The sequence below is a fragment of the Onychostruthus taczanowskii genome, unplaced genomic scaffold (assembly GCF_017590055.1).
Source record: "Onychostruthus taczanowskii isolate IOZ18803 unplaced genomic scaffold, ASM1759005v1 scaffold114, whole genome shotgun sequence".
NCBI lineage: Eukaryota > Metazoa > Chordata > Aves > Passeriformes > Passeridae > Onychostruthus > Onychostruthus taczanowskii.
In genome coordinates this window covers 569594-590329 of record NW_024498074.1, presented here as the reverse complement: position 1 = coordinate 590329, position 20736 = coordinate 569594, and the positions used below count along the sequence as shown (strand labels likewise).

At 48.1% G+C, this 20736-nt stretch overlaps 1 protein-coding gene across 1 annotated transcript; it reads right to left on the bottom strand.

Moving 5' to 3' along the window:
- Positions 1 to 11805: 11805 nt before the first annotated feature.
- On the bottom strand, positions 11806 to 17254 carry DCK (deoxycytidine kinase). Its single transcript, XM_041427417.1, has 7 exons — positions 17150 to 17254; positions 16412 to 16530; positions 15779 to 15969; positions 15063 to 15210; positions 14066 to 14181; positions 13535 to 13634; positions 11806 to 11880 (listed from the first exon to the last, which is right to left on the bottom strand). Exons 1-7 carry the CDS (start codon positions 17217 to 17219, stop codon positions 11854 to 11856), a joined length of 771 nt encoding a protein of 256 aa, XP_041283351.1. The 5' UTR covers positions 17220 to 17254; the 3' UTR covers positions 11806 to 11853.
- Between the last annotated feature and the right edge of the window lie 3482 nt (positions 17255 to 20736).

The following is a 20736-nucleotide window of genomic DNA, read 5'->3' as shown; positions in this document are numbered from 1 at the left end:
CTGAGGCTGAGCACCACCAGTGCCTCCCAGAAGGACCAGTGTATCCATACAGGAATGATTTTCAGGAGTTGGCAATGGCCTGGGTGTAGAGCCAAGCTTTGCCACTACAAAGGGCACTGTAAGGACCTCCCTTCCAAACCTACACAGTCCAACTGGCCTTACGTGGGCACTCTGACACCCACTGGCCCTCAGCCATCTGGCCTGGGCAGGCCAGCCTGTTAGAAAACCCACAATCTTCCTAGAGAAGAAAGCCAAATCCCAGATCCCAGGTGCTAAGAGATTACAGGAGCAGCAACCATAAGACAGCAAAAAGCAAAACCATAACGAGCTGCAGGGATTGCTGAGCAGTAACTGTGCTGTGTGTGGTTACAGAGCAATACTCCATGTTTGGAATCACTGGGACTGCACACTCTGGCTGGATGCTGTGGGTACTTTTTAGCCCAGACACTGCTAAACCTTAAAGCTGCTGCTAAAGCCTATGCAGGATGTGGCAAAATCTGTCAGGAGTTTAGAAGCCCTGCTCCTTTGCAAATCCAAGCATCACTGAGAAAACAGAGAGACAGTTTGCAGAGTGAGGTGACATCTCCTGGTGACAGCAGGACATGGGATTAAGCCCAATCACACTCAGTCCTCTAGTGAGAGTCAAGAATGGTCCTGGGCTGTGCCAGGTTAGGTTGAGTCAGAGGGAGAAGTTAAATGAAGCATGTCAACACAGGCTGCATTTTCCTTCTAGGGCAGATAAGGAGAGTGCTGGAGGGCTCTCAGCAGGGAAGGAGCACAGTTGGCTTCAAAAAGTTGTGAAATCTTTGCCTATTTCCAACCAGTGCCTCAGTGATGGGAAAGAATGAGCAATCATTCCTGGACTGGGAGGAAAAAATAATTAGCTTTCCCAAATCATTATGGAAAATAAACCCAATAGTAAGCCATACAAAAACACCATCTGCCTAGCAAACCTCAAATGACCCAGTAAACTTGGTGAGAATCTCGTGGAAGAAGGGAGCTCCTTTTGCTCCTTTCTAGCTAGTACCCAAACAGCTGGTGGAGTTACTGGTAAATCACCCAAATCCCAGTTATACCAGCTAACCTATAAATATAAAGGAAAACCTATTGTGAGGAAGGGTTCAGTGAGTCTCTTGGCAGAGAGACTTTCACACTTGGGGCCATCACACCATCACTATTTAGATAGAGCCCTTCACTCCCAGAAGCCAGGCTCCATGAACGTGTCAAGCAAAGCCACCAAGTCACGGAAAATAAGGAAAATACTGGCAATGGGAAGGTTTAGAAGAGCTATCAGGAAGGAATATCTTCCCTGTGGGACTGGGGAGGCTCTGGCACAAGCTGCCCAGGGGAGCTGTGGCTGCCCCATCCCTGGAAGTGTTCGAGGCCAGGCTGGACAAGGCTTGGAACAATCTGGGATAGTGGAAGGTGTCCCTTCCCAGGGCAGGGGCTGAGAATATGATCTTTAAAGGTCCCTTCCAACTTACACCATTCCTTGACTCCATGATTCAGGAGGATGGAGTTGCAGAAGAAGATTACAAAGGGTGGAAGCTGCCTTTGTAGCAAAAAAAAAAAAAAAAGGAAATTTTTAATTTCTTAGCAAACACAATTGTGTATAAGTGACAAAATCTGTGCCACTAGTGTGTGGGAAACTCATACACTCGAGCCAATCTGTGATCAGCCCCAAGCTCTACTAGAGACTGTTTTGATGTGGCCTGTTCTACCAAAAGAAATCCACATTTCACCAAAGATACTTGTAAGTTCTTAAATAACCTTTTAACGACTCTCTGCTTCCTCCTAACTTCTTCCAGCCACCCTAAAGTCATGTATCACACATCCAGCTTTTAAAAAAAAACAAACAGATGAACACTGATGCCCAGTTTAATCGGAACATTGCTGCAAATCCCCGGAGATGAGGTTGTGCAACATGCTGCCAGGGGCAAGGAGCGCACTGCTGTGGTAAGCAATTTGTGACAGCAGTCAGGACAAGTGAAGAAATCAGCAGTGGGGCTGGGGTGGGGATTTTCACCAGCCTCGAGAGAGACTCCCTGCTCTGCATGAATTATAACCAAATGCCTTCCTCACAAGGAAGTCATAACGCCCTTTTCCTTTTCTTAGGTAACATCTAAACGTGCCCAATTCCTTACTGACAGCACATAAAAGCCAAGAGCTCCAGGGTGAAATGCAACTCTAAATACTACAGCAATGCCAGCTTGACAGAGGCCATTTTTCTCCACATTATTTATATTTACAGTATATTTTTCATCTTACTATCCTAACAATACTGGTTTTACTTTCCTAATCTAGGATTTTTTTTCCAAAGCAGTAAAAAGTCTGCCCAATCCCACATCTCATGATGTCCCTTCCTGCCAGAGCAGAACCTGCCTGCAGGGGGGTTCTCACAGAGAGAAGGTGAGACACACGCTCTTTTTGAGAAGCTGAATGGTACCTTCAGCACCTCCTTTCTCCATCTCCCATCAGTGACTTGTAAAAACTGAATGCACTTGTGCTGTAAGCCAGCAGAATTCAGTTACCAAGAAGGGAAAAAGGAAGAGAAAAACCACACAACTCGTATCCAAAGGAAAACACAAGTATTTCAAATGTATGAGTGTCAGAGGAAACCACCACCCTAACCCCTTTCATTAAACATTGACAGAGTGCTCATCTGCATATCTTAATCTTGAGCAAACAAACCCAAGTTTGGAGTCAGGTGCATTTAGCTGGATTAGAGATCACTTTCCCTCTCACCCCACCACATTTAGGGCATGAAACGGAGACGAGAGCCTCAAAAACACCATCAGATTTGGGACTGACACCTCTCTCCCTAGTCCTTTCCCAGCATGTTTTCCTGACTGGGAGATGCTATTAAGAAAACAAACATAAAAACCACAGGCCAACTCGGTGGGTTCCCCTTTGACAATACACTGTGTGCCAGGGGGAAAAGAAAACAAGAAACCTTCATTCTCTTACAACGTGTGCTTGGCTAAGCCCCAGTTCAAACAAACAGCTGTGCCCAGACCTTCGCTCCGGGGGCAAGCCTGCACCATGAGCTCAGCACACCTCTACCCTGCCTGGTGCCAGCAAAGGGCTTGCAGGGTGAGCACAGCCTTTCCTGCTCCAAACTAATTCTTGCTGCAAGAAATTATTCCAGCTTTTCCAGGCAAAACCTGCGCTGACAGAAGAGCTTTTTAACCAAAGCAACTGTGCCAGCAGAAGACAGAAGAAAAGAGAGGCTGCCAAGTTTGTAATGGCATTATTTAGTTGTTAACCTGTTTGCTTGGCAGAGAAAAACCATCAGGAGATGGCCTTCAAAGCAGTTTTTATTCACTAGCTCTGTGGGGATGTAAAGGCCTGACCCCACAACCACCACTGGAGCATCCAGCCCCTCACAAATGGCTTTTCCCACACACAGGACCCTCGAGTGGCAGCACTGCCCTGGATCTAGACAGGGAGCTGATATGGCAGAGCATGAGTGAATTCATCACCACAGTGGGCTCACAGTAAGCCTCAGCCCCACCAGCCATCATCTATCAAGAGCAAAACACAAACACCTCCCTTGAGAAGTGGCCTGGACATACAGACCTTCTAGAGAGGAAAGCAACGATATTAAAATTCCTTGAGGGACTTACCCTTGCCTTTGTTCTCCCACTGTTGCTTCCTTACAAGTCCAGCAAGCAGGAGCCAGCACAGAGGTTTTGCTGTGTCACTGGCAAGGCAGGAACTCGGCACCCACCTGCTCTCTGAGTGCTGAAGCTTTGGCAATCACTCAAGGTAACAGGTTAGCAGCATGGAACATTGCTCACCTCCACTCTGTCCCTCTTCCCTTCCATCAGATACGGCTGGGAAACTCCACACACTGCAACAGCTCTTCAGGCATGTCTTCAGGTGACATTTCCCACCTCTCAGGATAATTGTCAGCTACAGAAAAGCTGGTCAGTTTTTATCCTTCCCTCCTTTAGAAACAACAAAACTTCCCTCACTGCTGAGCAGACCTTTCAGCATTGTACTTCCAAACCTGGAAGTAAAATTCCATTGATCAATTTTACTCCTAATGTCTATAAACCTGCTTGGTGTAGTCCCTGCTCACCTCATTCCCTCAGCACCTTATGTGATGTATTCTGCTTTATTCAAGTCACTGCCTGCTCCGACCCCTCACTTGGTCATTCCAGTGAGAGACACGCTGTAGTTCAAACCAAGAGCTCCATCCAAGCTAACTTCAAGGGCCAAAGGATTTGCAAAAGCTAACAGACAAAGCTCTCAGGAAGCTGACATTAGTTCCAGAAAATCATCTCACTCCTGTAAAAGTGGTCTAGAGCAACACTAAGAACTAGTAGCCCACAAGTTTCAAATTTGACAGTTAACCTGGGTCTCTAAAAAAGCTGAGAACCCTCATTTTGACCACTGAGGGACCAAAAAACTCCATGCTGTGGATGGGAGTCTCTCTTGTCACTGTGCAAAGCAGAGGCACTGATGAAATGCTGCTGTTGGATGTCCCCAGCACACAGTGCTGCACGAGCAGAACCGGTGTTTGTGACCCTGGTGGAGCACAGCCCTGCTAGCCCCAGCCCGTGTGTCCAAGCCACGCCAGCCTTTCCCAAGGCTCCCAGTGGATTGTGCACAACACATCTTGATGCATTCTGTTTAGCAAGAGCCTACTTCAAAGCCAGCCTGCAAGTACCTCAGCCTCACCCCAGATTACAGCTGCACTGTTTCCTCTAAGGACTCAAAGCCCCCCATCTCTGTGATCTGTTTCTTGGTTTGATTTCTGTGGAGCTGCTTTGAAAATGAAGCTCCAATAATGAACACGAGCCAAAGATTCAGTCCAAGGCATCTCATTCTCACATCCTGCCAGATGAGTAAAACTGTATGAGCCATATCAGAAAAAAAATCAACTCTACCATATGAACATCTCCCCATCCTACATGTGTCTCACTGAGAAATCTATTTCCCTTAAGATCTATCTCAACCTCTGCTCTTTAAAAAACAGCAACTGACAATTTCCCTCTAGCACCTGCCATCCTCCCCAGCCACTAAAAGGTTAAAAATACAGCCCAATCCTTAAGGCACACCTTGCTATCAGCAGTACAGGTGCTGCTGTGACTCATGGTCACAACAGCAACATGTCCAACACCTCACACTGTCAGGCAATCACCACTGGAACCAAGGACTTGCAATTACTGACAGTTTGGGTATTATTTCTGATTAAAGTTCATTTTTACAAACTGCCCACAGTCCCCTTAAAAATAAACCCCCAGCAATACAAAAACTTAAACCAAACAACATATCGTAATTTTTTAACCAGACCAGAGATGGCACTGAAATGTTTTGGGTGTTGCACTGCCAAAAAAAACAAACAAAAGTCTCCAAACAAAACATCCTGAAACCAAGGAGCACAAGTGGAAATCAGTACTTACATGAAGAGGCCAAGAATTCTATGTCTACATTGACTTTTGAGACTTTTAAGTGTTTCCTAGTGAAAGAAAAGATCATTCAAGGGACATCCTATTCCAGCCAGCAGGAAATGTCGTAGGACAGATCTAATCCCCTACAGAAATGTCTTCCAGGACCTGAAGCAACTACAATTACCCGAGACAAGGATCAGAATGGGAACAGCCAGTACTTTAGCCTAAATATCCAGGCTCAGAGCTGAGAAGGTGAAATGCCAGCACTGTGCAGGTACCCCCATCCAACACACGTGCCGGTGAAGGGAAATGAAATGCAAAGGCTCAGTCCGTGGGCAGCGGCGTGACAGACCAGGAAGGAGAACTGGCTTGATATTCCAGCACTAGAGACAAGCAGAGCAGAAGAGAAAAGCAAAAACACCTCAAAGGCAGCACAACAAATGCAGAGACAGAAAATCGATGACAAAAGTGGCTAAAGGAAGGGTTCCACAGAAGGGCTTTGAAAGATCCAGAGATCTTCAGCCTGTGCTACACAACAAGCAAACACAATTGCTACGTTCCCAGCAATGCTTTCTGACCTCCTGCCAATATGATCCCAGCTGGATTGTACCGGCGATCCCAGCAGTCTTTAAAGCCAACAGTGCAACCAGATGCTGGAGGTGTCCTCATCTGAGGGCAACTGGCAAGTGCAGACCGTCAATAAAACATAAAATGCAGATGCATTATCACTTAGAGTGTATCATGGGTGAGCAACCTTGGGAGAAAAGGAAATTTTCAGACAGGAAGAGCTAGTGACTCATCTCCGGCATGGACAAATTCCATCAGTCCCACTGCAGGCATAGGCTAAGCCTAAGTCACTAAGAGATCTCAAGAAAGGCCATTATTTACATACCTAAGTAACAGCAAGCGTGTAGCACAGGAGTTAAAGCAGGCAGGACAGCCGTGACATTTGGCAAACACAGTAAGAAGTCCTTCTGAGAGTGACCCATGCCATAGCATCCCCAAAGCTCAGTCCCACCTAGCCTAAAATGCTGAACAGGCTGGGAAGCCACCGGCAGCGGGACAACCACTGTCACATTGTCCTTCCAGGAAAAGGCTACTCCTGTGCACAAGCCGTGGTTATGTCAAAGGGGAAGAGTAAACCTCAGCAGGAAAGAGCTGAAACTGTGAGATGAATCTGTTCTCCACAGCTAAAGGTCTAAGAATAGCAGGGGCACTCATTAGCCATAAAAACCTGAGTGTAAATGCACGTACAACAGCACGAGGAACGCTGACAATGGAGCGCCTGACGGCTCCCAGCCTCAGGGAAGATCCCTTCAATAGCTCAGGCTGCTCAGTTCCACCAAGCAGAGCTGGACTCCTGTGTCACAAGTCTCCCAGTCAGGAACCAGACTGGTTAAAGCAGCACGAGCTGCACCAAAGCCCCCACTGGAAAAAGCTCTTCAGTCAGTTGTCATGAGCCCATAGACAACACAGCAGAGACAGCAAAGAATCTTTGGCAAGGACAAGCACACCTGGAATACCTACACAACTAAGCTGAAGCATTGCAGGAAACCCTCGGGGAAGCAGCAGCACTGCAGATCAGGAATGAGAGCTCAAAAGCCACGTCCTGCTCTTTGGGACTGCGGGTGCTCTCCTCACGAGGCGCAGCACAGACAGGACACAGGTGACTGACCAACAAGCCAGGCAATGACCTGAGGCCACTGTGCTGGGCCAAGGCCACGAGCCGCAGCGGGGACAACACCAAAGCCGCGGTGGAGGCTCAGCAGAGAACAGCTATGGCTTCAGCAAAGCAGCAGAGGCAGATCTGAAGGGAACGATGAGAAAAGAGCACACAGCCAGCATACAGCCATAGCTGCTGCTGAAACCAGGAGAAGGCAGGAAAAGCCCCAGCAAGCAGATGGATCAACTCAGAGAAGAGGACTAGGAAACCTAAGACAGCCAAGTGGATCAGGGCAGAAGCCACATGCCCAAGAGGGCTGTGTCCGAGTCAAACACTGGAACGCTGGCTTTAACTTGTCTGTTACTACTTGTATGAGATCATGTTTCTAGTAGCTATTAAAAAACAAGTCACAACAACTTAGAAGGAAATTGGAGAGAAAAGCACAAAATACAGGACCGGAGAAAGCACAGGATGTCCTCTGAAAGAGTTGCAGTGGCAACATTTTTGTAAATAACTCCCAGAAACCAACAGGTTTTTTCCAAGCCAGGCAGTACTACGAGCCAGCAAACAACCATGGTGCAAGCTGGACAACCTTGACTTCCTGGAGATCATACATGGCATGTCCAGCCTGCCCAGGACATTGGGAAGAGCAGTCAGCAGAAATCCAAGAAATGAGCAATAGCCTGCAATCTCATTTAGCCTCAATCTTATTCACACTGCTCTCATATTCTCTATACCCATGGACTGAAACTCAGACCCAAGAAGAAAAGTCACCTGCACACAAGAGTCTCCAGTCTGGGCTCTGAGCACTCCATTACACCCACCTAAGAGAAAATAAACCCCTGCACTGCTTACTCCCCGTGTGGACTCCACACTCCTTGCCCCTGCTGCGCCCCAATCAGCATTCTGGAGATGCATCTGCATTTCAGAAAGCATCCTGGAGTTCAGGCAGCTTTGGCACAGTAAGCACTGTGCCCAGCCTCAGTCAGGAGAGCTGCTAGGTGTTTCACTTCGCAGCAGGCTGCCAGCATCAGCCCTGAAGGCTGCCACGGCTCAGACCCAGCGGGATTAGTGTTATCCATGTGCTAACGTTCACTCCCAGCACAGAAACAGCTGGTGGCTGCATGGAAGGCCTCCTGGTGACCAAACCCCTGCCATTAGCTCAGCCTTTTCTAGTCATGCACTTAATCCAGTGGGGTTTGCTCTGCTCCACCCCCTCCTCCCAGAGAGCAAGACTGAGCTCATTCCTCTGGCCGAGCGAGGAAGTGACCTCTTCCTTCTTTACCTTTTCCACAGCCATTCACTGCTCAAGTCCTCTTGCAGCCCGCCCAGGGACTGAGACACAATGACCTCCAGTGGCAGATTCCTGCATGGATTTCTCCCTTTTATCACTAGGCTACAGGGACTGCAGCACACTTTTGTCATCGGTTTGTATTTCAAGACCCAACTTCTCCTAAGTTTCCTCTCCTCACAAATGGTTACAGCTTTCATTTTTCTAGGTGAACGAACACAGCTAACATTGCACCAATGGGTTTAAATATATTTTAAAGCAAATAAATAACTTCCATTGGCAATGAATCTGGGCCAATGGCATCAGAACACCGCAGAGCAAAATCTAAAACCAGGGCTGCCTTCCTTCTCCATTATTTACCAGCACACTTCAGACCTACAAAACAGCACATCCATTTTAACAAATGCCTCTTCCCAGGCTCCTGAAGGCATGGGGAGAAATCAATATTTTAAAGACAAAAAGAGTGGAGGTAAGAGTGATTTATTTACTCACAGTCAAGCAGAGAGTCTAAAAAACCAGCTGGAAAAAACCACCTGGTGTCCCATGCACTTGGGTATGCTGAAACCTCTTGGCAAGAGCACTTGCACACTGTGTTTTCCTAAGATATACCTCAGTACATGCAGACTTCTCTGGTCTGTGCATAACAGTTCGCAGTGAGTTTCTCTTGGGTCATTTTTATTTCACAAAGAGATTCCCGAGTATCTAATTACTAGAAAAAGAACAGAATCAATGCAATACTTACCATACTTATATACAATTCCATTATTACAAAGTCTGCTTAAATAAACACAAAACAGTACTAGTAAGTAACTGGCACCAAATGATAGAAAATTAGGTTCCACCTACAAAACTGGTAGCTGTTTTAAGAAGCATCTAGAGATGAGAATATGAACTTCAGTAAACTTAGGAGACAACTTAAAATCCACTACACAGAAAACAGCCACAAGGAGTGAGAATAAAATGAGGCAATATTAAGACCACTGCTCACACGGGTACTTGCATCACAATTAAAACCCTGCTAATCAGTACTTCAATCTGTTTTCTAACTGGGGGAAAAAAAAAAAAAAAAAAAAACAGCATCCCAATTTTGTTTCCTGATCTTGTTTTAAACAAGCAAGCATTCCTAGGCAATTCCATCAGAGCATCTCTTACCCATGGGAAGAGAAAGGGACACAACACCCAAAGGCTGAAAAACAATCCTCACCAAACAGCAGACACCAGCTGAGAAACTTTTCGCATCTCTAAAAGGCAAAAGCCACCACAACAACCCTGGTTTGTGGCAGCCTGGGAATAGATTAAGCAAAGGAAATACTGACAGGTTCAGAAGGCTGAGGTGCTGCTGGAGCTGAGGCACGGGCAGACCAGTCTCAGGCCATCTCTGCTGCTGTCTGTGCTGTGTCTGCCCTACATACAGACAACTGCAGCTTCGTGTGCTCCAGGCCAGCCACTCGCAGCTCCCCCAGGAGCTTGGGGGCCAGTGGGGTGTGTGTTTGGGGTTTGCTATTGTTTTTTTTTATCTCTGCAGCAATTAAAAACGTTCTTATAATTGGTCAGGACTTCGCTCCTTCCAACCCAAACTTGGCAGGCAGAGATTTTGTAAAGCTTTCTGGAACGGGCTGCAGATAACCTGCCACAGAATTTCTGTGTGCTCTCTGTGATGGGTTTCAAAAGAAGTCTTTATTAGAACTCAGACATGTTTACTTCCTTGCAACGAGCACTGTCATTCCAATTCCTGTAATTAAATCCCCAATTTTGACAGCTGAAACTGTAGAAATAATTGCACTGTTAGTCAAAATAAGTTGTTACTGCTCAGACTCTTGCCAAGAATGCTTTAAAAGCTTGTACTATGTGTTTCAAGTAAATCTGAACTGAATCTTCATCCATTCCACCTCACTTCCTTTCTGGAGCAAAGATCTCAAAATCTTTCCTTTTACTGTGCAACCTTCAAGTCCTGCACAAGAATTTCTGCCAGACTGCTGCTACTTTCCATACAACATCAATATTATACAACGCTCTTGTGCTCAGCACTGTCACACACACGATGCTCTTTATGTAATCCTGTGTCTCTCTCCCATGAGTTCATTTCCCACACATGAAAAAAAAACATGAAGTCAGTCAGTTTCTCAGAAATCTCAGAGAAATCTTTTACATCCAATACACCTATTGCACCAGTATTACAAAAGAGCAACCCACAGTATTACTTCTTTTATGAGACAAGAAGCCAACATTATTAAGCACTAAAAAGTCTTTCCAACCACTTTTATTTTTCAGCCAATGGTTAGGGAATGCCAGCACAACTCCAGCCATAAAGGAAGAAATCTCATCTCCAACAATCAAGTAGCAGGAGCACCACGGCAGACAATAAAGAGCTTCACAGTAAAATTTTGCCTTCAAAAGCCAGCTGTGCACTCAGAAGTGTTTAAAGCAGAACAAGGCAGCTCATAAAACCCAGCACTTGAGATGGGCAACCTGAAGTTTGTTTTCTGCACCTGGAACAAGAGGCTCAGGCAGCAGCTACTCCACACAGCTCTCCACTTCTTACTCCAAGCAGGTGAGACTGAAAAACCTACTTCCAACAGTGCAGGACCTGGGATAAGCACCCAGAAGGCTCAGTGAACACATGGAGCAGCTGGAACAAAGGCAGGAAGCCACCTCTCACATCCCTAATGCGATTATGGGATGGTTTAGCAACTCGTCATTCACAGATGGAGGCAATTTGCAAAATGCCCTTCTGCCAGGGCAGTGCCTAGCAAGCAAACATATTCCTCTCCAGGAGAGGAGGACTGACCAGCAACAAACACAGCACTGTTTTTGGAAGAGCTAAAAAAAAATGGGTAAAAACACCCCAAACGTGCTAGGTAACAAAAAGCCTGGAATATCCTGGTTTGCAGTGCATAACAGAAGCAGATATAAAAATTCACTTGCTATATACGGAATTTCAGTCACATTTGGATTTAATTCAGTGTATTCTACAAAGAACTTGTCCTATGAAAAGCATCAGAAAACATTTTTGCGTACCTTAAACCATAAAATTCCAGGTTACAATAAAATGCCCTCAGCAGCAAAAATGGGTTTTACCTTTTACTTTCTGGGAACAACAAAACATCCATTACAAATTCATGAGGCTAAAGAAACAATGAAGAGATCTAAAAATCAGCTACCTCCTTCAAAATCAAACAGCAGTTGGGCACAAAATAAATTAACAACACCTACAAAATACTCTAGAACTCATTGGTCTGATCAAAATCTGACACAGCATTTGGCAAAGCTCAGAATCCTTGTCTCTTCAGAATCTGTGCATGTCACTTCACATAATACCAAACAGACGTACCAATTTATTTAATAATTCCCCTATTCCCAAAGTTTATTTGTTCCTCACAACCAAACCACCAGGACAGAGCTGTGCCTCTCCAGAGGCCTCCTATAAAAGAAGGAAGAAGCTGCACTTGGATGGCAGAGAAGTTTGGAATGGTTTGACTCTGTCTGCACTTCAAAGAGGATTACAACGTGCTCAAAAATTCCTTGACCTGCAAAGAGAAACAAATATTGTCAATCACACTAAGTGTTTACCAACAGAAACAGGCAGCAAGTATATTTACCTCTCCTCTGCTTTATGCTTTGCTACAACCTAAAGAAACAGGGAAAAAGCAGCTCTGGCTCAGCCGTGCCATTACCTGTGCATCAAGAACATCTCCAGACATGGTACCTGTAATTCAGCAGATGCAGGGAGAGACAGGATGGAAGGATGCTCACCCCTCCTGCGGCCCTGAACTAGAGCCCTCTGTCACCAAGGACTGCATTGCAAGCAGCTGTCACCCAGACAGCAGGAGGATAATGGCCACCTGGAAAGAGCTGTCACTTGGAATCCAGGGAGTCACGCCCACTGCCTGCACACCAGCCGGATTTAACGCTGGGAACAACCCAGGGCACCTAACCAGGCTGTCCCTTGGAACCTGAGGCTGGCCAAGAAATAACCAAGCAATACCTCCCAAAACCACACTGCTCGGAGAGAATCCAGTACTGGGGATCAGTGCCAAGCTCACAACTCCTGCCTTCAAGTTTCAGGAACATCCTAGGAACTAGGCTGTGATAGAGCCTGAACTGGGAGCATTTTCCTCTGTGCACTCAAGCCAGGCTACTCCACAAAAGGAACCATTTTCTAGAGGACATGAAGCCATTCTTTTGGCAAAGGCTCTCCTACACAGAGAGCATCTGTAAACGTTTTGTCCGGTCTCTTGAGGTGAAATGGAAACAGATCTTGGATCACACTCTCCAACTGTGACCCTTCCCTTCCCAGGTCAGGGCTCAAAGAGGTGGGGAAAAAAGGAAGAGGTCAAATCCCTTCCTCTAGAGAAGGGAACACGTAACTGTGCCAAGACTAACTTGAAAGGCACCACGAGAAAGCCAAGCTCTACTTCAGAGAGCAGCACCAGTAATCCTGCATGGAAAACCTTGTCAGGATTTACACACCAGGCACAGTTTCAGGATGAGCATCACAGCAGAGGGTAGAAGCAGGGACACAGGGTCTGGGTCCCCACACAGCACACACCAAAGCCCAATGTACCCAGCCTCATCAAGTGTATCTCTTCCCTGGCTCCGTTTAGGAAATGCCAAAAATTAGGGCCTGCAGTTGCCAGATAACCTGATGGCTACCCCAGAGAAAACTCCTGCAAAATCCATACTAAGTTGCCCGAGCTTGGCCTTATCTCATCTTGTGCAGATGGGAAGCAGGCTCCCTCCACAGCTGCCATCTCCGGTCATTCCATCGATTCACAAGCTCAACCAGGAAGCCTGGTTTTAATCAGGAGAACATTTCCACTCCTAGGTGGATCAATGGAAATCAAAGGACAAAGCTGCTTTTCTTGTGAAGGAACACGTTATTTCTGAAGCATGGAAAAACGTGTGCAAACCACTGCTGAGGTCTCCAAGTCATTGCAGCTACTCAGATCAAAGTCAAGTTGTCCTGGCTTGACTCCCACTGGGATTCAGGGACCGAACACCTGAGCAGTTAAATGACAAAGGCTTGGCCTAGCTTTAAAATATGCATTGCCACAGGCTGTAAAGCTGTTCCTTACCCGAATGCAACCCTGTGACTTAGATATTTGAGAAGGATGATTAGAGTGTAAAGTGTATTTCTAGAGCAACGTGACTCATCAGTTTGTGCTGCTTGTGAAATTTTACCTTTTCGATCATGTGATCATATTTGTCCTTTTTGCCCTTGAAGTCTTCGTTAACATCGAGCGTTAAAATCGGAATTTCCTGCAGATAGTCAAAATCTGTTCTGTATTGGGAGAGGAACAAAGCAAATATTAGTAGCTGGAAATAAAGCAGAGAGCATTCAAATCCCTGCATTTTCATTGCTAAGAATCCCCCAAGAAGAACTGCATCTATAAATTACAGCCAGGAATTCCGAATTTACAGCGTGGCTCCTGGGATACACCAGAGATTCCCAGACATCCTGCTCCCCCAGCACCTCATGGAATAACAGCACTCTGTGTGTTAAAGCCACTTCAGCTGAAGCCTCTGCTGCTGAGCTCTGCGTGAAGAGAACTTGGAGCACGCTGCAATAATGAACATGCTGGAAAACCACTACTGCCAAGGGAAAACCCACAGAACCCTGCAGCTCCCATTTACACATCATAAAAAAAGCTGAAGTTTCAGTGCTCCACGGAACATCCTTACAAAGATTGATCCATCCTCAACAAACCCTACCGCAGTGTCCTGTGCTGGAGCCAGCTCTCATGCTTGTAGTGAAGCTTCTCCAGATATTCGATGGGGATTTCTTGTTCCTCATCTCTTCCACGCAAGTAAATCCTATTCAAGCATTTCTAAAGGCAAAAGATAGTCAATAAAAATAAGTAAATTGCTGTATTGCATGCCAAGAGCACAGAAATATCCAAATTTAAAACAAGCAAATGTTTGAAATCATTTGTTCCCACCCTGAATGCACCTAAAGCCACAACAAGAAGCCAAAACTGCTTAAGTATTGCACTTGGTAATTTAAATATACCTTCTTTTCTTAAACACAAAAACAAAAAGCCCCAAGAGTTACTCCAGTGTGTTACATTCCACTGTTTTTTACAACCATAACAAAACTGAAGGCATGGAAGCGAGGAAATATCAAAGTGACCCCTAAGTTCATTAGAGCTCTTTTAACCTCATGTTTTTCTGTGGTTCAAGCAAATTTCACACTCAAAGGAGGTATTATTCTGTTCTTTCCTTTTAAACAAATATTAGATGGCCCAGGATCAAAGCACAGTCACAAGGCCTCGCATACAGTGCTTTCACCTGGCCTAGCTCCAGCACCCCAGGTGTAGGGGCTTCACAGACCATCCCCGCATCAGCTCCACCAGGACTGCAAACTGTTGTATCCATTCCCTGTACAGCTACAATCCCGATGTAACAGCTGTTCCTAGAGGGATTTTGTACTTTCCTGCAGTCGCTCGCTTTATTCCAGCGGTATTTTCTGGTTTACTGTTCTCATGCATTCTGCTTTTAAAATGAGAAAATCATTACCACCACGGCTGACTTTAGCACACACAGTCAACATTTGAAAGAGATTTTTTTGTTTAAGTACTTCCAGACCTAGTCACACTCAGGTACTGCAGCCTCCAGGGGAGCAGCCCAGCCCCAGCTGAGCTCCAACCACGAGGGGCAAGGCCCAGAACACAAACTTGTTTTTTGGTGCCGTCACATTCGTGCCCCTCACCTCAGGAGTGGCTCGGAGATAAATGATCCCATCCAGCGCCAGCCTCGAGCCAAACTGTTTATTCATCCAGTCGTGCCAGTCCTGGTAAATGGTCCACTCGGTCTCGTTCATGCAGTCAGACTCGTATAAATTCGCAGCAAAGATGTACCTGTGGACATGGAAGCGATGGAAACAAAACTTCTCTCAGGAATTGGTCTGCCTCAAGCACAGTAGCTGGAGAAGAACTGAGTGGTGACACTGCAGCATCCCTGAGGATCTCCTGGAGCTGCGTGCATGAAGCCCACCAACATTTGCAGCAACAACCCTCAGAACACAGCTGGCTTGTACACCAGGTCATTTATTTACAATAAATTAAAACACATTAACTTTTGCAACATACTGCAACAGGGGGAACACCTAAGGATTACGGGCTGGGATTCGGTTATCAGGTCTCACCTTCTGAATCCAGAAACGCAGGACGGGGCATTTTTTTGTCGGCCACAAACTAAAACACGAGAAGCTCCACCTCAACATGAGCAAGAGCTTCTTTCCCACGAGGGCGGCCAAGCAGCGGCACAGCCGCTTTGGGAAGTCACGGAGTCTCCCCTCTGGAAGCATTTCAACCACCCCTCAGGGGTTGACCCTGCCCGGGCTGGGGGCTCGGACCGCAGGGCTCCCCTTCCAACGCCACGCACGTCCCGCGCTTTGAGCCGGGAGGCTTTTCCCCTGGAGGGTACCTGTCGCTGTAGACGGAGCGCTCGAAGAACACGGCGGGCTCCCGCGCCTCACGGAGCTTGCCCAGGGCGGCCAGCTGGGCGCGGACGCGGCTGAGGCACGCGTACGTCTGGAAGGTGAAGGCCCAGCGCTCCGGCTTCTCGTACATCATGCGCAGCACGTTCCCGCCGCTCCGCTGCGACGCGCTCAGCTCCTGCGGGAAAAGAGCGCCGTGCTGCCCGAGCCTGGAAAACGTGCGCCCGGCGAGGCTTGCGCCGAGTCCACCGAAACGCACACGGCCAGGCCTAACAAAAGACCCCCGGCCCCTCAAAAGCCACCTGCGTGGGAAGCAGGATTGCCAATGGAATCGCAGTAAAAATAAATCCCACCGCTAACACCGAGCGAGCGGCAGCTCTCGCCTTCCTAAGACTTTTCATGGCACAGGAAGAAGCCTCTGCACTCAGCTGGTCGCTTCACAGTGGCTACAAGTAACCCTTTAGCACTTCCAGAAATGGCACCCTAGAGGAGCTCAGACCTTGTGAAAGCAATCAGCAAAATCGCTGCTATCACACAGAGGCTGAGAAAACAGCCAGGCAGCTGGACGCACCGCTGTGCTGAAATCAGAGGTGCGTTGGACTGTTTCCCCCCTCTTTTACCTCAGAGTCGTCTCCAGAGCTTTGCTGGACATTGCACCATCTAGCTACGGGCTCGGGAACCACTTCCCACTCCTCACTGGCTTGTTTCAGGACGTTCACAAAGGTGGATTTCCCTGCAGCTGTGGGAAAAGCATCCAGGAACAAGGTCAGGGTGAGAAACCACCCACGGCAGTGTTGTTTAACCACTGCCTTGCACCCCCATAAACCCATCTCCCACACCCACCACGAGCCAGATCAATTCATGGAGCAACAGGGTTTCTCTTCATCTGAGTTTAAGCAGGTTGGACAACAGGCACCTGGTGATATTTCGAGGTGTGCTGTGCAGGGCCAGGAGTGGGACTCAGAGATCCTTATGGAGCCCTCCCAACTGGGGAAATGCTGTCATTCTGGGTGTTTTACGCCACAAACGGGAAAGACGTGGGGAAAAGCTCATCCCGGACTCCCACACCAAATCTTGTGGAAGCATGCATCCCTGTTGTCCCGCTCTGCCCTAGTGGGAGGAGCCCTCACGCAAGGGAAAGGGGGAAAAGTGGGAAAAGGGCAAAGAGGGATGGAAGGGAAGAGGTAAGGAACAAGCGGAAAAGAAGAGAAAAAACAAGCAGGCAGTGAAGAGCCCGCAGAGCTGTGCCTCCCCCAGACACGGCCGAAAGCACCGAGCGCCGCCTCTCCCTCCAGCCCCGGCCAACTCCGCCGCTTCCCCACCCCGCATCCCCGCGTAGGCGGGAGGCGTCGACTCACCGATGTTGCCCTCCACGGCGATCTTCTTGAGGCGGCCGTCGGGCCTGGGGCGCTTGGGCGGGGTGGCCATGGCGGCCTGAGGGGGCGCCTGAGGGGGCGCGAGCCCGGCCCGGCCCCGCGCGCGCCGCCTTCAAATTTGGCGCGCGCGCGCGGGCTCGCGCCCGCGGGCAGGCCAGAGCAGCGGCGCGCCGAGCGCATCGATGGCGCCGGTGGGGGGGGGGAGCCGCTGCTCCCGCCGGAGAAAAGGGAACGGGAAAAGGGGACAAAGCCAACCCCCTCCCCCGGGCACAGATCGCCTTCCAAACTCCTCCTGGAAATGCCAGGGAATGGCCCGGCACCGGCACGAGAGCTGGCCGTAAAGGGGACAGGCGGCACTTGGATTCAGAGGGCTGTTAGCGATAATCACTGGGAATGCATAGCCAGCTTTGGGAGGGAGCTGTGGAATTCCTGACTTCGGGAAGGAGCTGTTCCCTGGCAGGGTGGGCAGGCCCTGGCACAGGGTGCCCACGGAAGCTGTGCCTGTCCCTGGCAGTGCCCAAGGCCAGGCTGGACAGGGCCTGGAGCAGCCTGGGATGGTGGGAGGTGTCCCTGCCATGGGATGGGCTCTAAGGCTCCTTCCAAACCAAACCATTTTGGGATTCTGTGAAAGCCTGTAACCTCCCCAACAGACAGCAAACCCAAGGAGAACCAAGCTAAAGAGGGAAAAATCCTGAGCCCAGGGGGATGGGCACCAGCAGGAGGGCACTTACAGCCCCGGATTGGTGTAAAAAATCCAAGTAAAAGTCACATTTCAACCCCCTTGTTCCCAACTGCCCTCCAGCCACGTGTGAGAGCAACTTACCACGGGGCAGGGCACCTGAGAACCCCTGGTGGGTGGGAGGGCAGGAATGTGGAGTGCTCCAGCTGCTGGGGTCACCAGAGGCTCTCGGGAGAAGGAAAAAGCCAAAAAAAATTCACCTGTGCTGCCGGGCAGGGCCAAAAGTGGAGCCTGCTGCACCTCCAGCCAACAACATCCTTGGGTGTGTCCTGGTCACTCACTTCCAATACAGAGGGGAGGGGAAAAAAAAAATCTATGTACAAGTAGGAGACCACTGAGGAGCACGTCCAAGAAGGAAATAAAGACAGTCATGGTCAAACATAGCTATTTATTTTCTCTTATAAACAGCCTTCAGTTTCTTATTGAAAAAAAAAACAAAAAAAAAAACCCAAAAAAAACCCCTAGGATTTAAATATTTTGCCCCATCACATACAACCATCTGTATACATTATTTACAACTCTCAAATAAACACGGTGCGGGTTTTCGGACATTCAACTTGTTCTTTTTTTTTTTTTTAATCAAAATGTTTGCGTTTAGAACTGGAATCTCCATCAGTGACTACGTATTGGCACAGTTAGCTCACAGTAAGGGTTCTCTCCTTGCATTTTACACATCACACTGCCTTTTTTAGTCCCACAGATTTCAGGATTCCCAAGGAGGAGGAATGGTTAGCGTCGCTTTCGGAATTAATTTTTTTGCCTTTTACTGAAGCCTCGTTCATTTTTACTCCAACCTCGTCGGTTTTTCATTTAAACCTTTTTATTGCATGCTCCTCTCTCTGTCCCAGTGCACGTGCCTCTGCACCACACAACCACAGCATTCCCAAGCAGTCCAACAGCCACGACAATCCACGCTCCCTCCCTCCGCCACGCGGCTCGGAAAAATCGTCCCCAAGTTGCAAAGGTACAAAAATAATGAGTATAGTTCAGTGGCTATAAAAAATTAATCTCCCCTAAAAATACAATATTCTATGAACAATCTGGGGAATCGCTTCTTCCAACAAAATAAGGTTAATTGGATATTTTCCTAGGCTGCAAACTGAACCTGGCAAGAGGAAACCAGAAGAAAAAGCGGGGGGAGAAGGAGGTTTAACACTGAAAATCACCAATGTTAGTCTCGTGTTAAAAGAGAAGACACCCAGGGAAAAACGATGGGCATCCAGAAAACTGCCAGTGGTTTCAGGAGTGAGGGATTGGAAAAGAGAACAACTGCTACCAGCAGTGAAGGAAACGAGATCCGGCGCAAACGGGAATACTTCAGTGGGGGGGAAAAAAAAAAAAAGGAATCTCTGCTGGTGCTGCAGCTCCTCAGCTAATCCAACCAAAGGGGGGATGTACGGGCAGGAGAGGGCAGCAAGGAAAAACACAGCTGTCCCAAAGGATGTGTTGATAGCAACAGTGTGTCTGGTGAGCCGGGAGAAAGGAAGGGGGGCGAGAAAAAGGAAGGAACAATCTGAAAGGTTGAGTCCATAGCAGCAAATAGGTGTCCTTACCTGGTAACTGAGGGTCAGGGACACTGGGAGAGGGCTCAGCTCCCAAGGACTGAGTAAGGGCACTGCTCCTCTCCATCTCCACGGAAAAGCAGAAGTTCAAAGCTCTACATTGCATAGTAAGCAGGAAAAGAAACTGGATACTTGCAGATGGGCTGCCTGCCCCTCAGAACCTGTTCTGTCCCCTCAGCCACCTGCAGCAGCACAAGGCAGTGGTTTGGTTCCTCTTTGCTGGAGTGACTTGTATCCCTGCCTGGGACTGGAAAGACTTGGAAACACATCCCACATCCATCCACCCCTGGCTGAGCTCCGTGGGCTCGGCCCTTGGCCCCTTCCCAGCTCCAGGGAGGAGTCACCACCCGAAGCCCTGACAAGATCCGAGGTGCTGGGATTCCACAAACCACAGGAATTCGGGACCCCACCGGGCTGGAGGGCCTGGGGCAGCACTGGAAGCACAGCCTGGTTCGACCCCACGGGCACCTTTTGAGGTTTTGTCACCCCTCCAAGTCCAAAGTGGGGCCTGGAGCAGAGCAGGGTCTGCTTCTCTGGGGTTTATCTGGAGGGGCAGGGGGTGTTCCCCCCCTTTTCCTCCCATAAATGCACTATTTTATAAACACATTCACTCGATCCAGGTTCCTTTGAGTGGCATTTCCATGTGCCCTTACTCCGAGAGTGTAAACACACGTCAACTTCTGGTCCCACAGCTTTCAGAAGCAAAACAACAACGAAAAGCTGCAAAAAAGAAACAGCACGGGGATGCTAAGTCCCCACCACTGCAAACACGTCCTCAATGATGTTCTTTTCAAGTGTTGTGTAATTAAACAATGTGTTCATACAGCTGTCAGGCAAATCATGATCTCCAAGCTTTTATTACGTGCCTAGAAACTATTTGGTCTGAGATTTTCTACTGGCAGATATTGAATAAAAAAACTTAAAAAACACACTATTCACCTAGGACTCATTTTTATACATCCCAATTCTGATGGGCTGAACTGCAGCAGATGCCTCTGGAGTTCTAGAACTGGCTGCTCAGAAGAAAAAAACTGCAAGAACAACAACAAGAACCAAGCCCTCCCTAGAGCACAAGCGTGCCAGGAAGGTGAGCCCCAAGCAAATCCTCATTTCTACACCTCTGTCCTTCCTGCTGCTTGCTGGCACGTGACACCAAGCCAAGCAGTCACCCTGAAATGGGAGCTCCACACCTGGGAGCTCCTGCCTTGCTCCCTCTGTGTCCAGCAGCTGGGATGTGGGAGACGGGTGGCTTGGGCTCTGTCGTGCGG

Excerpts from the sequence above, each read along its gene's own strand:
- DCK (XM_041427417.1), bottom strand. The coding sequence starts at position 17,219 with ATGGCCACCCCGCCCAAGCGCCCCAGGCCCGACGGCCGCCTCAAGAAG. Across the intron at positions 16,531-17,149 it reads CGCCGTGGAGGGCAACATCG|CTGCAGGGAAATCCACCTTT; the intron begins GTGAGTCGACGC and ends CTTTTCCCACAG. Across the intron at positions 11,881-13,534 it reads ATGATCACATGATCGAAAAG|GTCAAGGAATTTTTGAGCAC; the intron begins GTAAAATTTCAC and ends TTCTCTTTGCAG.